Here is a 21,319-nt window from a genome sequence, read left to right as displayed (position 1 = left end):
AATGTTTACATATTCTGTTGTGCTGCTGCAAGTAAGAATTTGATTGTTCTATCTGGGACAGATGACAATAAAACACTCTTGACCCTGTGATCTCCAGTTTCCCTCTCCTGTGACTCTCAGTCTGAAGAAGGGTCTGGACCTTTCTGTCCCGCTGAGTTACTCCAGTCCAGCATTTTGGGCCTGCTTTGATCTGTCGTTTTCACACCTTACCCTTCCACATATCTCTGTTTCTCCATCTCCCCTGACTCTAGGTCTGAAGGAGGGTCTCGTCACCCATTCCTTCTCTCCAGAGATGTTGCCTGACCGGCTGAGTTACACCGGCATTTTGTGTTCACCCCCCACCCCCACACCCAACCCGGGCGGGGTGACGTCCGGCGCTCAGGCCTCGTGGCGCTGCCATGGCAACCAGACACACCTCGCCCCTTCAGCCCGCTGCGTGTGCGCGGGAGCGCGCGTCCGTCGACGTACTCCGGCGCGCGAGATCCCGCTCTCGGAAAAAAATCCGCAGTTGTTCTAAAATTAGCAGGTGACGTCACCGTTAAATAGAGCGGGCGGGCTGGGGCCGCGGGCCGCAGTGCGCATGCCCGACTGCGGCAGCGCGGGGCCTTGTGGGTGGGCGCCGGGGGGTATGAGAGCGCGCGGCGGCGGGGGCGGGGCCGAGTGCAGGAGCCGGCGGACAGACACAGACAGGCGGAGGGAGGCGGGCAGGCAGGGGGCAGCGAGTCCGTAGCGCGTCCGCAGCGCCCGGAGCCTCGCACCTAGCGCACACCGTTTCCGACATGGCAAACCGAGATCAGCTGGTGCAGCGGGCCCGGTTGGCCGAGCAGGCCGAGCGCTATGATGACATGGCGGCGGCCATGAAGTCGGTGAGTGGACGACCCTCTCCCCCCCACCACCGGGTAGGCGGCTGCTGTCCTCCACCCAGGACAGGGCCCCGAGTGGTTAGGGTCGGCTGTGAAGGGGCCAGGGGGCCCGTCTCCGGGGTAAGAGGGGGGGGGGTCTCTCCTTGCTCGCAAACACATCAAGCGGCCGACCCCGCCCGTCCCATCTGGCCGCCGGAGTGCTCCGCTCCGGTCAGACATTTGTTGGGCAGGTGTCTGGAGTCTCCCTTACCCCGGGCCGGGGGTAATCCAACCCCGCCCTGCAACCGGGCACCGGCGGGATCTGCACCGAGAGTCACACCCCCCCCCCCCCCCCCCTTTCAACCACACCAGCGGGTGAATGGCTCGGTCTCGTCCCCGGATGGAAGGGGGTGGGCGGGCACCGAGTCCCCTTAAGCTTCCCGGTGGGAGACGGAGACACTCCTTTCCCGGTGGCGGATCGGGGGCGGCGAAGCCAGGGCGTGTTGAGACAGTGACGAGCTCAGTGACGGTCCAGGAGGGCGGTGTCCATGGCCAAGGTGTCCGAATAAATTTGGCGGCGGATGGATATAGACTACAGCAAAACCTGGTCTTTCATTACAACTTTTTATTCGTCCCGGTCCCTTCTCTCCCTCCCTTATGTCCGCTGGTGTGGCTTAGTAACTGACGGTGTGGGGAATGGACTCTTTAAATGTGAACGGGCAGCCATAGCGTGGCGGGAACGGTAATTATCGCAGCTCACAGTACAATCAATCGCAGGGGGCTTACTGCCATCCATTAAGGGGGTTTATGTTGTAAAGAAATTTGTTCCACTGCGTTCCGATATGTTTCAGCCGTGGGGGGTGAGAAGCGGGTGGTCTGAAGATTGGGCGGGGTTGCTGCTGGGGCGAGGTTCTTGTTGACGCTATTGTGTGGATAGACTGGGAATCGAGAGGTTCGGGCAACAGACAGTGAGCGCCCCACGGACCACCTCCCGGCCGTGTAATCTCATTAAGATCTCAATTCTTCCCGTGAATACGTATTGGGCGCGCTTTTTGTTTCTTGTATGACCATTGTAGGTGGATCCAGTTCAATTAGCCTCATCGAGAGCTGGACTTCTGCCAACAGAGGCTGCATGACGCAGACTGATGTTCGCCGCAAGGTTCTTTGGCTGGATTGATCAGAGTAGGTGACATTAAAAAATGTCATTTTTTCCTGGAGACCTTCTGCAGGTCTTGAGCAGAAAATAAAAAGCTGGAAAAACCCTAGCGTGACGGGTAACATCTGTAGAGGTATACGGGCAGAATATTTTGGTTAAGGACCCTTCAAGCGTAGTATTTTTTTTCTCTGCAGCTTCCATTGGGAATATGCAGTAGCTGGGATAATAGGGCCGTTGAGTAAAAAGTCATAATCGTTTTCATGCGGTTGTTTAAGTAGAATCTAATGTTGAGCTTTGGCCAGTGGTGTGTGATTGAATGGTTTGCACCCAAATCTGGATTGGCTGAGATTCCTTTCTCAGGCCATAATTACAGGGAAATTAAAAAATATATATGTTTCATTTAATCAATAGTTAGAGATTGCTTGTTCTCTTCTTTCATCATGTGTTTTAAGCTATCTTGCTGCTTTTGTATATGCCTGTCATGCGAGTGCACCTGTAATATTGTGAGCAGGTTTGGTCTTCCCACCCAAGTATGAAAATATATTGTAATAGGGAGAGTGTAGCAAAGGTTTTCCAGGCGAATGACTGGCTCTATGAAGATATGTTAAGACTGGACATGTCACTTTAGTATAGGAGAATGAGGTGAAATGTACAAAACTGACAAGATGGTGGCTGGGGTCCTACCAACGGCAGATTTTTGGTTAGAGCCAGATTGCAGTCTCTGCCATTCAGAACTAGGGAGAAATTAATTTAGCTAGTGGACAGTGAACTCGGCTCAAAGTGGAGGCTCGGTGGCTGGTTGGATTTTTGCTTGAGAAGGAAGCCAGGTGGGGGGGGGGGGGAAGAAAGAGTGGGTGCTAGCTAGTTTTACTAAGGGAAAGGATTAGCCACTATCTCATTAAATGGAACAGCCATAAGAACCTGAATGATCTTCCTGATTTGGTACAATTTAAAAAATCCTGTTTGGGGTGGGAGTGAAATTAAAGCTTTTGAGATGGGGTTACATTTTTTATGTACTTGAAACAGAAATGTAGGGGAAGTAGCAGCAGAGGGACAACTCTCATAACTATTTCAAAGACCATGGATAATACGGTGAATAGTTTGTGCTGTGTGCTAATATCATTAACCAATTGGAGGAAGGGGGCTTCCAAGTTGAAAAACGAATGGAAGATTTGAGTAGGTTATTGGACCCCATGTCTGTACAGAAAATTGGTTGGCAACTAAAGGTCATGATTGAAGGAGTTGGTCATTTTGTGCTCTGAGCCAGTTCCATCATGCAATAATGTAATGACTAATCTATGAGGTAGCTAGGTCTGCCGACCTGCCTTTCCTTTGTCCAGTAAGTGAAAAAAACCGACTGGAGGAATTCAGCAGGTCAGAGAGCATCCATGGATGGAAATGAGCTGTCAAAGAAGGGCTCCAACTTGAAACTGTCCATTTCCCCTCCACAGATACTGCCTGGCCCGCTGAGTTCCCCAGCAGTTGGTCCTTTACTAAAGATTCCAGCATCTGCAGTGTCTCATCTCCTGGTCCATTAATATAATTGGGATTTTTTTTTTTTGTTCAACAATTTCAAATGGTAGCAATTGACTTAGCAGCAGATAACTTTTATAGAAGTCATTGTGCCCCCAGTGTGCAGACAGTTCTTGACTTCATTCCTGAAAGGGAAATTCAAAAAATAGACTTGCTGTGCTGGAGGGCAATGCAAATTGGTCACCTTGAGCCAGCTTGTTTCCTTGAGACTGAGTGCTGGAAATAATTGACCCCATTAATTAAGAAGATACATAATGTTATGTGGTGGAAGGGTGGGGCTGTGGAAGGGTGGGGCTGTGGAAGGGTGGGGCTGTGGAAGGGTGGGGCTGTGGAAGGGTGGGGCTGTGGAAGGGTGGGGCTGTGGAAGGGTGGGGCTGTGGAAGGGTGGAGTTGTAATGCCTGAGTAAATGAAGGGTGTGATGCTTTATTGTAAAACAACTTGCACTTTGAGGTTTTTTCTGGGCTGACAGTGCTGCAGATTAATTGTTGTAATGGCCGTACTGCGGCAATTTAACAGCAATGGGCAACAAAACCTCCATCTTCTAGCCTCTTGGGAGTTGAATTTGCTTGTCAGTTAACAGCAAGTTATTTGTCTTGTTGGCTAATGCTGTCTCTCTACTTCCCCTCACTTCTATCTTACAATACAAGATATTACAATATTTGTAGATTGCACTGGTTGTGTAATTTTATTCATTTTAATTTGAGCGTTGATGTAGCAGATGAGACTCCCTTCTCTCCACTGTCCCACCCACATTCTTCAGCAGTTATAGGTAGTTCTGTTCACAAATTGGATATAATGTGAGTAAGGAATTAGGGACCACTATTTTCATTACACGGGTCGAATTGGTTGTGGCATGATTTTGAATTTTGATCTGGAATTGGAGTACTGCTTAAGTTGCTTTGGAGATTTGCAGGCTTAAATAAAGCTGTCATTGATTTGAGCAGTGTGGAAGGACAGAGGGGGTTTGGGGGGGGGGGGGGAGAGAGAGGAAACCTGCTTGCATGAAACTGGACACCATTCTCAATAGAACACAGCTGCTGCATTAACCACAGGAGGCTATTAAAATTGAAAAACAATTGCTTCCAATAGAAACATAGAAAATAGGTGCAGGAGTAGGCCATTCGGCCCTTCGAGCCTGCACCGCCATTCAACATGATCATGGCTGATCATCCAGCTCAGTAACCTGTACCTGCCTTCTCTCCATACCCCCTGATCCCTTTAGCCATAAGGGCCACATCTAACTCCCTCTTAAATATAGCCAATGAACTGGCCTCAACTACCTTCTGTGGCAGAGAATTCCACAGACTCGCCACTCTCTGTGTGAAGAATTGATACTTATGCAGTCATATTCTATTAAGCAACTTAATATACACTCTAGAACTTTTAACTTGCAGTAACAAAACATATTACCATTGAAAAGACTTTTATTTTTTTAAATTCTGCTTGAGAAATAATTCATTGTGAGTCTGATACACTCTAGCCTCCTAACCTCACTCCTCACTGGCGCAATTATTTTTATAGCACAATTTTCTATAATGGTTTTCTTAGGACTGCACCTATTGCATTATAACGGAGCTGCCTGGATACACACATCTTGTCCTTTCCAAACCTACTGCCTTCTCTATCTTTTGCCCTTAATCCACAGTCTTTGGATCCACTCGTGTCTATTCATTGTCCGCATCTCTCTTCTAACAGGTTGCATCGGGTATCTGTTTAAATGCTGCTTTTCTGCATCTCCCTGTGGAACTGTAGCAGTTGCTCAGCTGGTAGAGCTGCTGCCACAGCACCAGAGACCCAGGTTCAATCTTGACCTCTGGTGCTGTCTATGTGGAGTTTGCATGTTCTCCCTGGGACCACATGATTTCCCTCCCACTTCCCAAAGATTTGTAGGTTAATTGTCCTCTTTAGATTGGGTAGTGTGTGGAGAGTGGATGTGAAATTGGGATAACGTGGAACTATTGTGAACACTTAATCGATGGTTGTCGTGGACTCGTCGGGCCAAAGATATGCTGTATCTTTCAGTCAGACCACAACCCTGTTGGCCATGGCTCCATTCACATTGGGCTCATTGTATTAGTTAGATAACTTGCCTTTTGATTCCTGGGGCTATTTTGCCATTGAATTGAGTCTGTAGTATCACCATGTCCTTGCCATATTTCCGTATGTCCATAAGAGCATTTGAAGTGTTGGTCTGTGAGTGGTGATAGGTTGTTCTCTGCCCACCCCCTCCTGTCCGGATATCTTGGTCTATCTACATAAATACGCTGGGGCCACTTGTTGTTGTCGTAACTGCAGAACTAATCACAAGGGTAGTTTTTAAAATTCTTTGCACCATTTGCTTTAAAGTGGACTGTAGCAAGAATGCTCAATGATTGCCCCTGAGTTCTACTTTGATCCTCATTTTATGAAAAGCAGTGCAGCTTTACAATATTTTTCACTGGAAGTAATACTAACTTGTGGGACATAAAACCACCTCCCCACGGTCTCTTTGTGACGTGTATGTTTTTTAAAATAACTTATCCAGGAGTGATCTGAGGTAATTTGACCTGATTGTGCAGGAGTCTACAGCATTAGATGGAGGAAAAGTTTCCCATCTCATTTTGCCTTCAATTGCAGTGAGGTCCTGCTCCTATTGTCCGTGGCTCAGCTTGTTAATATGCTGAGTTAATCTGTTTTCTGGCTTAAATGGAAAATGTTGGAGCTGGAAGCCTCTTGAAACGCAACAGGAGCATCATGGCCCCTCTCCACTGAGATGCTATGCAAGATCAATGTTTAATATGAACAGTAGGGCCCACGGTCAGTTAGCATTGGCCATAACATTTCCTCCTCAACATTTCAGCCCCTTTCTCTACACCCATGACTGTGGGCCATGTACAGTGCTAGCACAATCTTTGGTTGCTTTCTATAGTATTATTGAAACCATGACTGCTCTGGGATCTACATTGTCTTCCTGATCTGAGATGATGCTGGAGGTCTGGTGTGGTTACGCATATGGCCAAAATGTTTTTAGTTAGTGCATCTGATGTTGTAACTCTGTTATCAAGTTGGCGTTTAAAATGCATAGGCAAATCAAATGCAACTGTTTTGAGCAAGATTTGGAAATGGAGATGCCACAATCCTACATAATTGTTACTGTGACTATTGTCTGCTCTCGACCTTTTGTCCAGTAGCTCAGTGCAAAGCGCCAGTGTGCCTGCGAATACGTTACACTGGGGAAGGGGCTGGCTTGAGCCCAATATACAAGTACGGTCTGATGTTTTTGGCTGCATGTGTTTGGTCATTTAAGAATTTGTCATTTGGTGACGTTTTTTTTCATTCTTTATTGGAGAGTGTAATTTTAAAAGTAGCTGGGTTACTACTAGTTATTGTGAACGTGTCCATTCAGTGTGTGGGCAGTTTAGTACCTGCACTGAAACTGACCTGGCTTGGGTAGGTTTGACAGTCATGCAGAGGATAATTTGGATAGACTGGGATTCTTTTGGTGGCAGAAGGATGTGAGATTTAATTATTGCCTAAAACTGTGGTAAATACTACATGCATACTTCCCATTTATTTCATATCCTTTAGGGTGTTCCAAGACGAGGGGGCATGGATTTTGTGTAACTGGTAGAAGGGCCAGAAAGATATGGTGGGAATTCACAAGATAGTTTTGGGGAGTGGGACTTGCTGCCTGAAGAGATGGTCGGGGAAGAAGCTCTCAGCACTGAGGAATTGTGACTTGCAGGGATATAATCAAGTGATGGAAGGTGGGGGTTAGACTGCGGAGCTTATAACCAGCACAGATACAATGGTCCAATGGCCTTCAGTGTTGTCAATTTTCTGAACTGGCCACATGCAAAGTGATGTAGACTAACGAAAGAAATGGAATTGACCTTTTTGTGGTGTATGTGGTTTGGATGTTTACCCACCATTTTCAGTGGGCACAGGTTGTCCATTTTGAGTTTTTGTAAATGGGGATTTGACTTGTGGTTTTGAACCTAGGAGGCACTTGTCTGCTCACACTTGTCAGTCTCTTTCCTATTATCTTACTTGCAGGTAACAGAGTTGAATGAGGCGCTGTCCAATGAAGATCGCAACCTGCTTTCGGTGGCCTACAAGAATGTGGTGGGGGCTCGCAGGTCTTCCTGGCGGGTAATCAGCAGCATCGAACAAAAGACCTCTACTGATGGCAATGAGAAGAAGCTGGAGATGGTGCGTGCCTATCGGGAGAAGGTGGAAAAGGAGCTGGAGGTAGTGTGTAGTGACGTGCTGGCCCTCCTTGACAAATTCCTCATTAAGAACTGCAACGAGTCCCAAATAGAGAGCAAAGTCTTCTACTTGAAAATGAAGGGCGACTACTATCGCTACTTGGCTGAGGTGGCCACTGGTGAGAAGAAGGCCGGTGTGGTGGAATTGTCTGAAGCTTCTTACAAAGAGGCCTTTGAGGTCAGCAAGGATCAGATGCAGCCTACTCATCCCATCCGCCTGGGCCTGGCTCTCAACTTCTCCGTCTTCTACTATGAGATCCAGAATGCTCCTGAGCAGGCCTGCAAGTTGGCCAAGGCAGCATTTGACGACGCCATCGCTGAACTGGACACTCTAAATGAGGGTTCCTATCAGGACTCGACACTCATCATGCAGTTACTGCGGGACAACCTCACCCTCTGGACAACTGACCAGCAGGATGACGAAGCAGGCGAAGGCAACAATTGATGGTCATCCCCTACCTGCCCTTCCTCCCCGCCTTGCCCACCCACCATATGTGCTATATACCTTAGTGCTGATATATCTACTGTACACACTCCCCTAAATCTGCTGTATGCTCATCAGAAGGAAAGATGCTGAAGTCTTTGCCGTATTGGTATTTAAGCCCGTTTGCTGTAGTTTAAAATTAAGAATCATGCAAAAGTGATTGTCCACAAATCATTGACTGTTTTCTTTTTAATCCCTTTTTTTAAAAGTTCAGGTAGTTTTGGAATTTGCACCCCTCCCACCCCCTAAAAATAAATGACACTTGGTGGTTTAATCACACTAATCTAGACCAATGATGACATGTAATGATGGCTCGTGACCAATCACCCCTTGCATATGAACATTGCAATATCCCTGATGGTCATTTAAATTCCAGCACCGTGTCAATTTGATCTTTCCTTAAATTAACTGTTTACATTGCTCATTTTAGCCAATAAATATTTCATCCTTGAGATAAATTTATATAAAACTAGGAAGACTGGCCTTTCTGTTGCTGAGTGTTTGTTTTTGGCTATTTTTAATTTCATTGGAGTCCTGTGATGTACACAGACCTTGAGCAATGCCTTTCATCTGCTTGAATGTTATTTTGATCCTTTTGTCAGGTGTCTGTTTGTACCTAGTAGTTAAATTTTCTTCTGTAAAACATCAGCTTTACCAGTCAGTTTTCAAGCTGGTGTCATTGAGCTTGGAGGATTGTCGGAGAAAGCTTCGAGGAAAATAAATGATATCTGATGGAATGCCAAAATTTAATTCAATGTTGAGTTGAATGGATGATAATAAATGCTGCCTCGGCTATAACATGGATATGACCTCTGTCCTGTTTATTGGGTACGTTTGATTTTGACTTGAACAAAAGTCATTGAGTGATTTCTGGTGTTCACAATCAATCACAATCATACTTTATTAGCCAAGTATGTTTTGCAACATACGAGGAATTTCATTTGTTAATTGAACTTGTAATTGCTGATGATTTTGGGAACCTTTAAGAACACCCAGGCTAAGAGCTGGCGAATGCACAGTGCTCTTTCTGTTTTCTTTGTGGTCTCGCCTCTTGGAGTTTTTATGGAGTGTTAGTATTTTTCTTAAATTTGTAGGGCGTTGAGTAATGGGTGGAGAGAAATGTCGTGCTTTCATTTACTTCTATACTCCAGAGTACTTCCTTGCCTGTTGAGTCAGTTCCTCTTTTAAAGGGACAAGTAAACTGACTGTTGGGAAGCCAATTTTTCAATTGTTACCATAATAACCAGAGGTTCTGGATTAAACCCAAAACTATCACTTATGGTAAATGACAATTCATTGATTCTAAATGTAAAATGTGACTCATTGATATTTCCTGGTCATGTACTGGTGTTAGATTCTGTGACTGAGTAGCCGTTTGAAAACCAGATGGGTACTAAACCTGTGACCCAGGCTTTAATGAACTGATAGTGGGTATGGGGAGCACTTGGGCGGCTTGGTGGTGCAGCAGTAGAGTTGCTGCCTTACAACGCCAGAGACCCGGGTTCAATCCTGACTATGGGTGCTGTCTGTGTGGAGTTTGTACATTCTCCCTGTGACCTGCATGGGTTTTCTTTGGGTGCTCTGGTTTTCTCCCATATTCCAAAGATGTACAGGTTTGTAGGTTAATTGGCTTTGGTAAAATATTGTAAATTGTCCCTAGTCTGTGTAGGGTAGTGTTAGTGTGCGAGGATTGCTGGTCGGCGCGGACTCGGTGGGCCGAAGAGCCTGTTTCCGCGCTGTATCTCTCAACTAAATTAATCATCTTGTGTAGGAAAGAACTGCCGATGTTAGTCTAAATTGACGACGATACACAAAATGCTGGAGTAACAGGCAGCATCTCTGAAGAGAAGAATGGGTGACATTTCTGGTCGAGATCATTTTACAGACTTGCCCCAAATATCTTGCCTGACCCAACCCCCCAGATCGGCAGCAAGGAAAGTAATTTGTCCCATTTTATTTGTGAGCTCTTTGAAAGCAATCTAGTTAGTCCCACAGCTCTGCAAATGTTTTCCATGATTTGTATCCAATGCTGCTATCTACGTTTTAAGCATTGGTTAAGGTTAGTTAGAATGCTATGCAGAACATTTTTCATAACACTCTGCCTGTTACTTTGAATGTATCCTGACCTTTACTGCAGTCGGGATATTTCCTCTAGATATCTAACAATTCGGGGCAATATTGTGTTGGAAAGCAAACATTAGTCTCTTGAACGGACTTTAAAAGTCACATACAAATCGGAACAAGGTAATTTCCTGAGTGTCTTGGCCTGTGCCATTCTCTGAACAGTTGACTGAGCATTCATGTGGTCATCTCTATTGTGTGGACTTGGGCCAAAGAACCTGTTCCCATGTTGCATCTCTATGAATCTAGCGCTCTTAACGTTATCCAAAACCTGCTGTTCAGGTGGTCTTTGATACTTTACCCAATTTATTTCCTTTCTGCCCCTTGCCAACTTTGTACATAACATTTTGACATCAAACACAGCCACAGACCATGATTGCAAACATGATCACAATGTAGAGTCTTGCCTCAGACAGACTGCACGGTGAGAATGATCTAATGATCAACTGGGAAAGAAACACAAGTGTCGCACCAGTGTCCTGGCACTGCGCCAGTGCGGGAGCTGCAACTGCAGGTCTCCATCTGCTGCTTGCCTGCTGTCTGTTTCCTTGGCAACTTTTACTATGGTGCATGTGCATAAAACTCTTAGATTTGGAACATGGGAAGTAAAACTAGCTCTCGCCCTGGGACTGGGCAATGCAACGGTCCATGGACTGACCCTTTGCTCTGGGGCTGGACACCACAGGGCTATCTACACTGACCTTTCGGACACACCAGCACAAGGATTTGTGTTGATCCTTTGTCTCTGAGGCACAGGAGTTGTGTTGGACAGGACTATAGTGACCTGCCATACCTGGGTATAGGTAGTACATGGTTTTACACTGACCTTTCATATTTGTAGAGGATCTGGCTGATTTTTACTCCTTTTGGCAGGGTAGTGCATGTATTTTATACAGGGTTTTTGCCTTTCTCAGTTTATAATATTTTGTTCACTGGCTTTAAATTACAGCTTTATCACTGACTCTCGGATGTGCATAAAATGTCCAGCATTTTTGTTGCTGGCACTCATTAACTGACTGCATCGGGTCCCAGTGAGACTGTTGCATAAATCTTCCCATTTCTGTCCAAGCCAGTCGAGAATCATCTTGGTTAGCACCTGACATCTTTAGGAGAGTTCAATGTGGTGCACTCAGCACCTGCTGTAGCACCAGGGCCAAGTTATATGTGCATTCTGAAACCAGGTGGCTCGTGGACAGTCCAGGGCAAGACGTGTGTAGGAAGGAACTGCAGATGCTGGTTTACACCGGAGATGGACACAAAATGCTGGAATAACTCAGCGGGACAGGCAGCATCCTTGGAAAGATGATTGAAAAATGGTGATGCTTAGGGTTGAGACCCTTCTTCAGAGTGAGTTGGGGCAAGGGAAACTAGAGATATGGAAGGGTACAAAGACCATGTTCAGTTTGAAAAAGACAGATCAAAGTAGACTGGCTGCTTGCATCATGTAACCCATTGGTTTCCCACCAAACCTACCTATAGTTTCCACATATGGCTGGCTGTAAAGACCAGGCTGCCATTCCCTTCTGTGGCCTGTTCCTTGTTCATTTTGGGATAAAGCCCCAAATGAAACTACCTATTAAACTGCATCTCTGAACCAGTAGTTGTACTATGCTGCTCTGTGACAGGTGGGTCCATCCGATCAAGTGTCCTTGCCCGAACTCACCCGACCACACACCGACTACCATGTTGGTTGTTGTATCCTTCATCTTGATCATCTACCCATCAACCAGTTCCTCGGGTATCTAGTTGCTTGTAACTTGTAAATCTCTGTTGCTGAATTCTGGTGTAGATAGGTTTGTATTGGCATCACGTTCCTGGATTGGGCAGCGCAATGTGGGATCTGACAATCCCACAGAACAAAAAAGTGATGTCTATTACTGAGCAGCATTAAAGTTGCAAGGATGAACATCAATAATCCAAACTAATGTTACAGGAGATCTGGGGAATAATATTTTCACCCAGACGGTGGTTGCATTCTGCAATGCATTGTCTGAATAGGCATTGTATATTTCCTATAACATGGTGCCCAGAATTGAACACAATATTTTAAATGCGGTCTCACCAATGTCTTATACAACTGCAACATGACCTCCCAACTTCTATACTCAATACGCTGACTGATGAAATCCAAAGATGTGTATTCCATACCAGGATATCTGAGATGTTACCCCCCCCCCCCCCCCCGTTGCAACAGGGACAGTCCCCCAAGTCCTCGCCTTTCACCCCATCAGCCATTGCATATGGCACATAATCCTCTGATATTTTCGCCACCTCCAATGGGATCCCACCACTATCCACATCTTCCCATCTCTATCCCATCTGCTTCCTGCAGAAACCGTTCCCTCCGCAACTCCCTGGTTAACATCCCTTCCCACCCAAATCACCCCCTCCCCAGGTACTTTTTCCTTTAATTCTGTCCAAGGGCTCCGACAGTCCTTTCAGGTGAGGCAGTGGTTGACTTGCACCACCTCCAACTTCATCTGCTGTTCCTCGTGTGGACTCCTATATATCGGCTTGATCAAGCGCAGGCTCGGCAAATGTTTTGCTGAACACTTCTGCTCAGTCTGCTTAGACCTACATGATCTCCCGGTTGCTAAACACTAAAACTCCCCCTCCCATTCCTTTCTGTCCTGGGCCTTCTCTACTGTCAGTAAAGCCCAATACAAATTGGAGGAACAGCACCTCGTATTTCACTTGGGCAGCTTACAACCCTGTGGTATGAATATTGATTTCTCTAACATCAAGTCACCTTTGCTTTCCCCCTCTCCATCTCTCCCCATCCTAGTTTTCCGACCAGCCTGACGGTACTCCTGATTAAATTTTCCATTGTATGACTTGTCACCTTCCCCTAGCCAACAATGATCTTTTCTACACTTTCTTTGAACTTCATTCCTTTTGATCTCTCATTTTTCACACCTTACCCTTCTATATCTCTTGTTTCCCACTCCCCTGACTCTCAGTCTGAAGAAGGGTCTTGACCTGAAACGTCACCCATTCCTTCTATCCAGAGATGCAGCCTATTCTGTTACTCCAGCATTTTATGTCTATCTTTATGTAAACCAGCATCTGCAGTTCCTTCCTACTCATCTATCGGTATCTGTGCATGTGTCTGCTTTGGAAGAAGCTGAGAAAAGCTGCCATTTTCAACACTATTCCCTCAACAAGCAAATAAAACAGTAAAAACAAACTTCCGGAGAAACTTAGTGGGCCAGGCATCATCTGTGAGGGAAATGAACAGACAGTGTTTTATGTTGGAACTCTCCAGTGTCTCAAATGATGCAGATAATTTGGTCTTTGCTACAAATGTATTTGTGGAAACATGCTGGGGGCATGTTGACTCGCTGTGCCTCCTAGTTCAAAGGGTAACTGCACTTTGCAACAATTTCAGCTGCAGAGTGCCTCAGGATTTCCTGTGGTGGTGGTAAGCCGGCACTGAACTACATGTTAACAGCCTCTGAGGCAGTGCTTATGTAGGCATATTGGAAAAGGCATACATGCACATGCACACACATACCCTACACCCTGGGGGCAATTGACAGTGAAACCAGTGAGAGTGTGAATGGGCAGTGTTCCTGTCCCAACAACCACATCCACCAGTCTGTGAACACAGTGTAAACAAAGCGTGGGTCCCAGCCACATATCTCAATAATTATAGTCGTTTAGCAAAGGCATTCTGAGAAACTGGTTGTACCAGTGGCGTGCTTGAGCTGAAACTCCAAACAGGTCCAATGTTGAGATTGAGGCTCAAATATCTGCCCTAGTGGAGAACAGGGATTAGCTTTGTAATTGGGAACAGGATGCATCACAGTTTGGTTTGGGAACAGCTCCATTCAGGACTGCAAGAAATTGCAGAGTATTGTGGACGCAGCCCAGACCATCACACAAACCAACCTCCCTTCCATTGACTCCATTTATACCTCACGCTGCCTCGGCAAGGCCACCAGCATAACCAAGAACGAGTCGCACGCCGGACACTCCCTCTTCTCCCCTCTCCCATTGGGCACAAGGTATAAAAGTGTGAAAACGCACACCTCCAGATTCAGGGACATTTTCTTCCCCAGCTGTTATCAGGCAATTTAACCATCCGACCAATAACGAGAGCAGTCCTGAACAACTATCTACCTATTTGGAGACCCTCGGACTTACTTTGATCGGACTTTTCCAGCTTTATCTTGCACTAAGCATTATTCACGTTATTCCTTTATCATGTATCTGTTCACTGTGGACGGCTCGGTTGTAATCGTATTGTCTTTCTGCTGACCCGTTAGCAAACAACAAAAGCTTTTCACTGTTCCTTGGTAGTGACAATAAACTAAACTAACTAATGGAATTAATATCAGGCTGAATCTAAGGATCTAGCAAATAATAAATGACAGTTACAACACCAGCACAATGCCACATGTTTGGTGAACAGCTGTGTCGTTTATCCAGTGCAATACAACACAGGTTGTTGTTTCTCAATGAACTCTAAATTCGTCGCCTGAACAGGCATCTTGAGGCTGCACTGTGCGAGCTCCCCGGCCGACAGCAATCTATCAGGCATCAGGACCAAGTCGTCACCCATGATGGAATCAGCATTACCTGGGAAAATACCTGCCTATCCTCCCTCACATCAGCCAGCGCAAAAGGGAAGAGCACATGGTGGACTGCACATGAAAAATGTTGGTGGGTGAGGGATTGGAGATGTGGTCAGGGGTTCAATTACCATGGATAATGATGGGCGTGAACCTTGCAGAAACCACTTCGAGAGGCCCCACCTGCCTGCGGGTGGACACCTGGATCTGACAGGATGGCGCAGCGACAGAGTTTCCGCCTTGCAGCGCCAGAGACCCGGGTTCTATCCCGATTACAGGTGCTGTCTGCACGGAGTTTGTACGTTCTCCCCGTGACCGCGTGGATTTTGTCCGAAATCTTCGGTTTCGTCCCACACTCCAAAGACGTACAGGTTCGTAGGTTAATTGACTTGGTATGAGTGTAAATTGTCCCTAGTGTGTGTAGGATAATGTTAATGTGCGGGGATCGTTTGGTCGGCACAGACTTGGTGGGCTGAAGGGCCTGTTTCCACGGTGTATCTCTAAACTAAAACTAAACTAAAAAGTGGGCCAGGGAACCTAGTCCCTTTAGACCTGGAGACTTCCCTCAGGAGACTTGTGCATCTTAACCCATCGGACACATTCGACGTTTCATCCCCAGAATAAATGGCAGGAGGGGATGGGTGACTGCCAGAGCACAGGAGGGGGTCATGGCCATCTCACTCCTAGTGTCCATGGCAAACCTGTACGTCTTTGGAGTTGAAACCGGAGCACCCGGAGAAAACTCACGGTCACAGGGAGAAAGTACAAAATTGGTATGGACAGCACCCGTAGTCAGGATCAAACCCGGGTACCACATGATACAATAAACCTTATTCATCCCCTGAGGGAAATTGTTCTGCCAAAAGTCACAACACGCAAGTCTCGGGTATCACAAAATGCTGGAGTAACTCAGCAGGTCAGGCAGCATCTCTGGAGAGAAGGAATGGGTGACGTTCTGAAGAAGGGTCTCGACCCAAAACGTCACCCATTCCTTATCTCCAGAGATGCTGCCTGACCTGCTGAGTTACTCCAGCATTTTGTGATGCCTTCGATTTGTACCAGCATCTGCAGTTATTTTCCTACACACAAGTCTCTGGTGCTGTGAGGCAGCAACTCTACCGCCGTGCCACTGTGCCTGCCACACAAGTGCTATGTCTTTGGGATGTGGGAGGACACTAAACTACTGTATAAAATACTGGGCTACAATGTATTTTATTTCCCTTCTGCCTCACTAAAATAAAAGTAGCTGGGCCACTATTGTAATGCTGACAGTTTGATCTTGCAGTCTGCAAATTGGCCAATGCACTTCCTGCACTGTAACCATGACTACACTTGCTAGTTAAACATTGCAGAATGTTATTGGCCAGTAACAGAACAGCTCGCCATAAACCTAACCTCGTCTCTCTGAAAGGGCTTTACACTTACTTAAAATCATGAACAGGTGAAATCTCATGGTGGGGAGGAGGGGAGGCTGCCCATATTGCCCATCCAGCAGGAAGGTTTGGGAAAGGGAACGTTAATGATGTTGCCTTTGTCCTGAAGGTAATTCCAAGGCGGCTCCTTGATGCTGAGTCATCCAGCATTAATGCACAATGTGCCAGCGGCAGAATACAGCTCCCATGCCACGTACCACAGGCAGGGCACGGACGAGCTACGAATCAGAAATTATGCCATATGTACTTTGATGTACGTCGTTCAAAGTCAAGAATTCTACTCAACAAGCGTCGATGACAGGAACAGCCCCTTTCCCCTGAACTGATTCATCGCGGCACCTCGTTCCACATCTACACTCATGCTGTCTCAAATGGGTTTGGCTTAACAGAGGGGTCAAAAATAGGGTCATAGGTTAATTCTAATTTTAATTGGCATTGTGTTAGGCACAAATATCGTGGCCTGAAGGGCCTGTTCTGTGCTGGCAGGTGGATTAGACGGGAGAGGAAGAAAAATATTTTCAACTGGAGGATGGCAGCAGTCTGGAATTCACAAGAGGGGTGGAATAGGAAGAAACCTCCATGTTGAAACAATTCTGGATGTGGCTACTAATAAACCAATATTAATAATAAACTGTTACCAATGCCAACTAATTAACTTTATTTACAAAGAGAGAGAGAGAGAGAGAGAGAGGCTTGGAAATGTTAGCTCTGTGTTGGGATTTAAGATGCATGGACTATCATAGATTTATGAATGTACAAGTCGACACCTTCCTGTGTGAACTTACAGAAAATATTCAATGCTTTATAATGCAACACATCATGCCTTTACATAAAAGACTTTCTGGCAAATTCTCATAGTGCCTAGCATGTCATACAATTTCTAAATAAACGACCTTGTTCTCTAACTTTGTAACATCCTCCAGTTCTACCTTGTTCTCTAACTTTGTAACATCCTCTAGTTCTACCTTGTTCTCTAACTTTGTAACATCCTCCAGTTCTACCTTGTTCTCTAACTTTGTAACATCCTCCAGTTCTACCATGTTCTCTAACTTTGTAACATCCTCCAGTTCTACCTTGTTCTCTAACTTTGTAACATCCTCCAGTTCTACCTTGTTCTCTTACTCTGACAACTCCTCCTTGGCCACCTCAAGCCCTTTTCTCTCTCCCTCCTGTTTCAAAGAACTTCAAAGTTCTTGTCTCATATTTTGCCCCATTAGTCAAGTCAATTTTCATTTGTAAGTCTCACAGGGATTGTGCTACCTTTGCTGGTGTTAAAAAAAAACATAGAACAGTATACCGAACATAGAACAGTGCAATACAGAAACATTCCCTTTGGCCCACAATGTTTGTTCTGAACTTGATACCAAATTAAACTACTCTCGCTTTCTGCACATAATCCATATCCCTGCAATCAATTGATAATCAATTATCATTAAGGACTGATAAGGCCAATCAATAAGGTTTATATTATTACCATTAGCTGGGGCAAGATTACCAAGTTATAATGGCTCGTATTAGCCATGATATTAGCTTTGAATCTCTTGAAGTTGGTGAAAATAGAGGAAAACATCACATCACAGGGAAGTATATATTTTTAATGATTTTTTTTCCAGCTGTGATTTTGTAAAGCCCACTTGATCAAAGATCAGATGTCTGGCGATCAGACAGCTTAGGGAGAATGTTTTTTTTTCTCTGAGGTATAAATGAAGAGCTGCAGATAGAGAGTTCATCTCATGGAGGGTTGTACGTTCGAGGTGCAGGCTGCCAACCCCACGTTGATGCTGTGAGACGGGACCTCTGCTGATCTCACCAATCTGCTGAAACAGGCACAAAGGTTCCACAACGCCATCTGGCTCTAACCCAGCACTGTACAATGAGCATCATTACAGGCCTGTCACCTCCTGTCCATTGCATCACGCTTAACTGGGCAGGAGCAGTGCCACACCTAGCTCCACACAAGCATTCTGTCTGAGCACTCGGCCCCAACACAGCCACCCGCTTCCCAAACCCATTGTTCCAAATTACTGATCCAAGCAGGCTCTGAATTACTCGTCCAACATAAAAACAACATGAGAAATATTGACTGCAGAATCTAGTCCACAGACTATTGCCACACTGCAGACTGCAAGGCACGAGCTTGACAGTTCTGCTCGGGTGCAGCGTAAGAATAAATTATTTTCCATGAAAAGAGAGGTGGACTGAGAGAGGTGATGAACGACAGGAAGAGAGAAAAAAGGGAAAGTGGAAACGGAGAAAGTGGAGAGTGGGAGGAAAAGAATGAGGAAGAGGGAGAGAGAGAAAGAGAGAGAGAGAAGCAGACAAAAAAAGAGAAAGTGAGCAACAGGGGAGGAATGTGCAGCCCAGAGCTGGCGATGGAAGAGGAAAGAGCAGCAGGAGGCGGTGAGTCAGGCAGAAGGTGGGACTGGTGTGATGGGTGAGTAACATTCCCACACAGCCCTCCCCCTTTCATGCATGTGGCATGATTTCAGCATGCCACATGCCCTCCCCCTTTACCCCCCCTCTCTCCCCTATGTCTTACATATTCTGTTGTGCTGCTGCAAGGAAGAATCTCATTGTTATGTCTGAGACATATGACAATAAAACACTCTTGACACCTGACACTCTCCCTAATCCCCACCCCCCCTGTCTTCCCCCTCTCTTTCTTGGTCACCCTTCACCTTTACCTTCCACCTGAACACCCTTCCCTTTCCCCCTCTGCTCCCCCCCCCCCCCCCGTCCCCGTCCCCACTTGGATGCACACCCCATTTCTCCCTTTCCCCTTCAGATGGGGATCTTCTTCCACCTATATTCCTTCCTCTGGCTTCACATTTCACGCTTCTCCCCTTATCTCACACTTTTCATCTGAGCTGCGTCCATCCACCGGCAGCCAAAAACACCTCTCACCTGGTATCCACCTATTACTTGCTGGCTTTGTCCTGCCCCCACGCATGCCAGCCCTGCCTCCTCTGAGCTCCGTCCAAAGCCTATCACTGATTAAAGAAAGCTCACAGCTCAGAAGGAAGTACCAGTGCAACAAGCTAGTCCTGACCCCGTCTCCACACTTTTAACCTCCATATAATTATGTAGGAAGGAACTGTGGATGCCGGTTTACACCAAAGATAGACACAAAATACTGGAGTACCTCGGTGGGACAGATAGCATCTCTGGAGAGAAGGAATGGGCATCGTTAGGGTCTCGACCCGAAACATCACCCACTTTTTCTATCCAGAGATGCTGCTTGTCCCGCTGGGTTACTCCGTTCATATAATTCCCAGATCCCCAGTATCGCAATGAGGATTGAGCCTTCAAATCTTCATTCACTCTTCTCATTTTTCCCATGAAAATATAATGCTTCATGCTCCTCTACAAATAATTCCATCTGCCATCTATTGATCCATCCAACAGCCTCTTCACATCTCTTTGAATTCTGCCACTGTCCTCTCGTTTCATTGTGCCTCTAAGTATCGTGTCATCTGCAAATTTGCAATTTGTGCTGTGAACAACAAAGTCCAAATCAGCAGGACAGCAATGGTCCTGATACTGCCCCCTGGTGATCTCCACAGTGCTCTCTCTTCCAGCCTGACAAGTAATCTTTCTCTGCCGTTTTGTTTGATGTCAATATTCTATCCATGCTGATACAATCCCGCTGCCTTCCATCTTGATGAGAATCAAGAAGGATCCAGTAGCACAAGTTCATTGTTCCATGAAAGTGGTATTGCTGGCAGAGGTGAAGAAGCCTTTAGGCCTGATGGCCTTCTTTAGTCAGAGTATTGAGTATAGAGATTGAGATATTATGTTACCGTTTGTACAAGATCAGTATTGCGTTCAGTTTTGATCACCCTGCTATTAAGCTGTGAAGAGTGCAGAGAAGATTTACAAAGATGTTGTCAGGAATTGAGGGCCTGGGCTATAGGAAGATTTTGGGCAGGCTAGGACTCTATTCCTTGGAGCGCAGGAGGCTAAGTGGTGATTTTATTGAGGTATACAGAATCATGAGGGGAATAGAGAGGCCGAATCCACAGTCTTTGTTCCAGGATAGGGGAATCAAGAACAAAAGGGCACGAGTTTGAGGTGAGATGGGAAAGATTTGAAAGGAACTTGAGGGACAACTTTTTTCAAATAGACGATGGTGGTATACGGAACGGTCTGCCAGAGGAAGTAGTTGAGGAAGGTACAACAACATTTAAAAGACATCTGGACACGGATTTATTCACACAATGCTGGAGTAACTCAGCAGGTCAGGCAGCATCTCAGGAGAGAAGGAATGGGCGACGTTTGGGACATGGCTATAGGAAAGATTTAGAGGAATATAGGTGCCAAATGCTGACAAATGAGAATAGCTTTATGGGGCATCTTGGTCGGCGTGGGTGAGTTGGGCCAAAAGGCTTGTTTCTATGTTGTATGACTCTAAGCCTATTATATTGTAATATATTAACAGCCTTTAAGAAATCAAACTGTTCCATATCATCCACATTAACCTCATTGGCCTTCTCTGCTACTTCATCAAAAACCCCACATTATTTAGAATAATATGCCTTAAACAAATTCATACTGACTTTCTCTAATTAATTCACACATGGGTAAGTTATGCATAGTTCTGTCCCCGATTGTTCTTTTCCCATCACAAGGTTAGGTTGACTTGTCTGCTGTTATTAAATGTATCACTATTGATCATTCCTGTGATCGGACATTACTACGAAATGTATTGCTGTTTGAAGATTGTGAATACAACCCCTGCAATTTTCAGCAGGACTCTGCTTCCTCGTCATCTATCAATCCCGAGCCCTCAGCTCCCCCTCTTTCTTTTAGACTCACTGGTAATCCCTTCTCTGCACTTTTTAACTCACCTTACTCACCAGAACTATTTTCCTGCTTTCCTTCAAAGAAGAAGCAGGAGAAACAGAAACAGAAACAGAAGGAGTGCATTC

At 45.8% G+C, this 21,319-nt stretch overlaps 1 protein-coding gene across 1 annotated transcript; it reads left to right on the top strand.

Annotated features, from left to right (window-relative positions):
• Positions 1-646: 646 nt before the first annotated feature.
• LOC144605763 (14-3-3 protein eta) lies at positions 647-9,065 on the top strand. Its single transcript, XM_078421289.1, has 2 exons — positions 647-866; positions 7,568-9,065. Exons 1-2 carry the CDS (start codon positions 780-782, stop codon positions 8,222-8,224), a joined length of 744 nt encoding a protein of 247 aa, XP_078277415.1. The 5' UTR covers positions 647-779; the 3' UTR covers positions 8,225-9,065.
• The last annotated feature ends 12,254 nt before the right edge of the window (positions 9,066-21,319 follow it).

The sequence above is a fragment of the Rhinoraja longicauda genome, chromosome 25, assembly GCF_053455715.1.
Source record: "Rhinoraja longicauda isolate Sanriku21f chromosome 25, sRhiLon1.1, whole genome shotgun sequence".
Classification (NCBI taxonomy): domain Eukaryota; kingdom Metazoa; phylum Chordata; class Chondrichthyes; order Rajiformes; family Arhynchobatidae; genus Rhinoraja; species Rhinoraja longicauda.
This window is presented reverse-complemented; position numbering and strand designations above follow the sequence as displayed.

Excerpts from the sequence above, each read along its gene's own strand:
- LOC144605763 (XM_078421289.1), top strand. The coding sequence starts at position 780 with ATGGCAAACCGAGATCAGCTGGTGCAGCGGGCCCGGTTGGCCGAGCAG. Across the intron at positions 867-7,567 it reads TGGCGGCGGCCATGAAGTCG|GTAACAGAGTTGAATGAGGC; the intron begins GTGAGTGGACGA and ends TCTTACTTGCAG.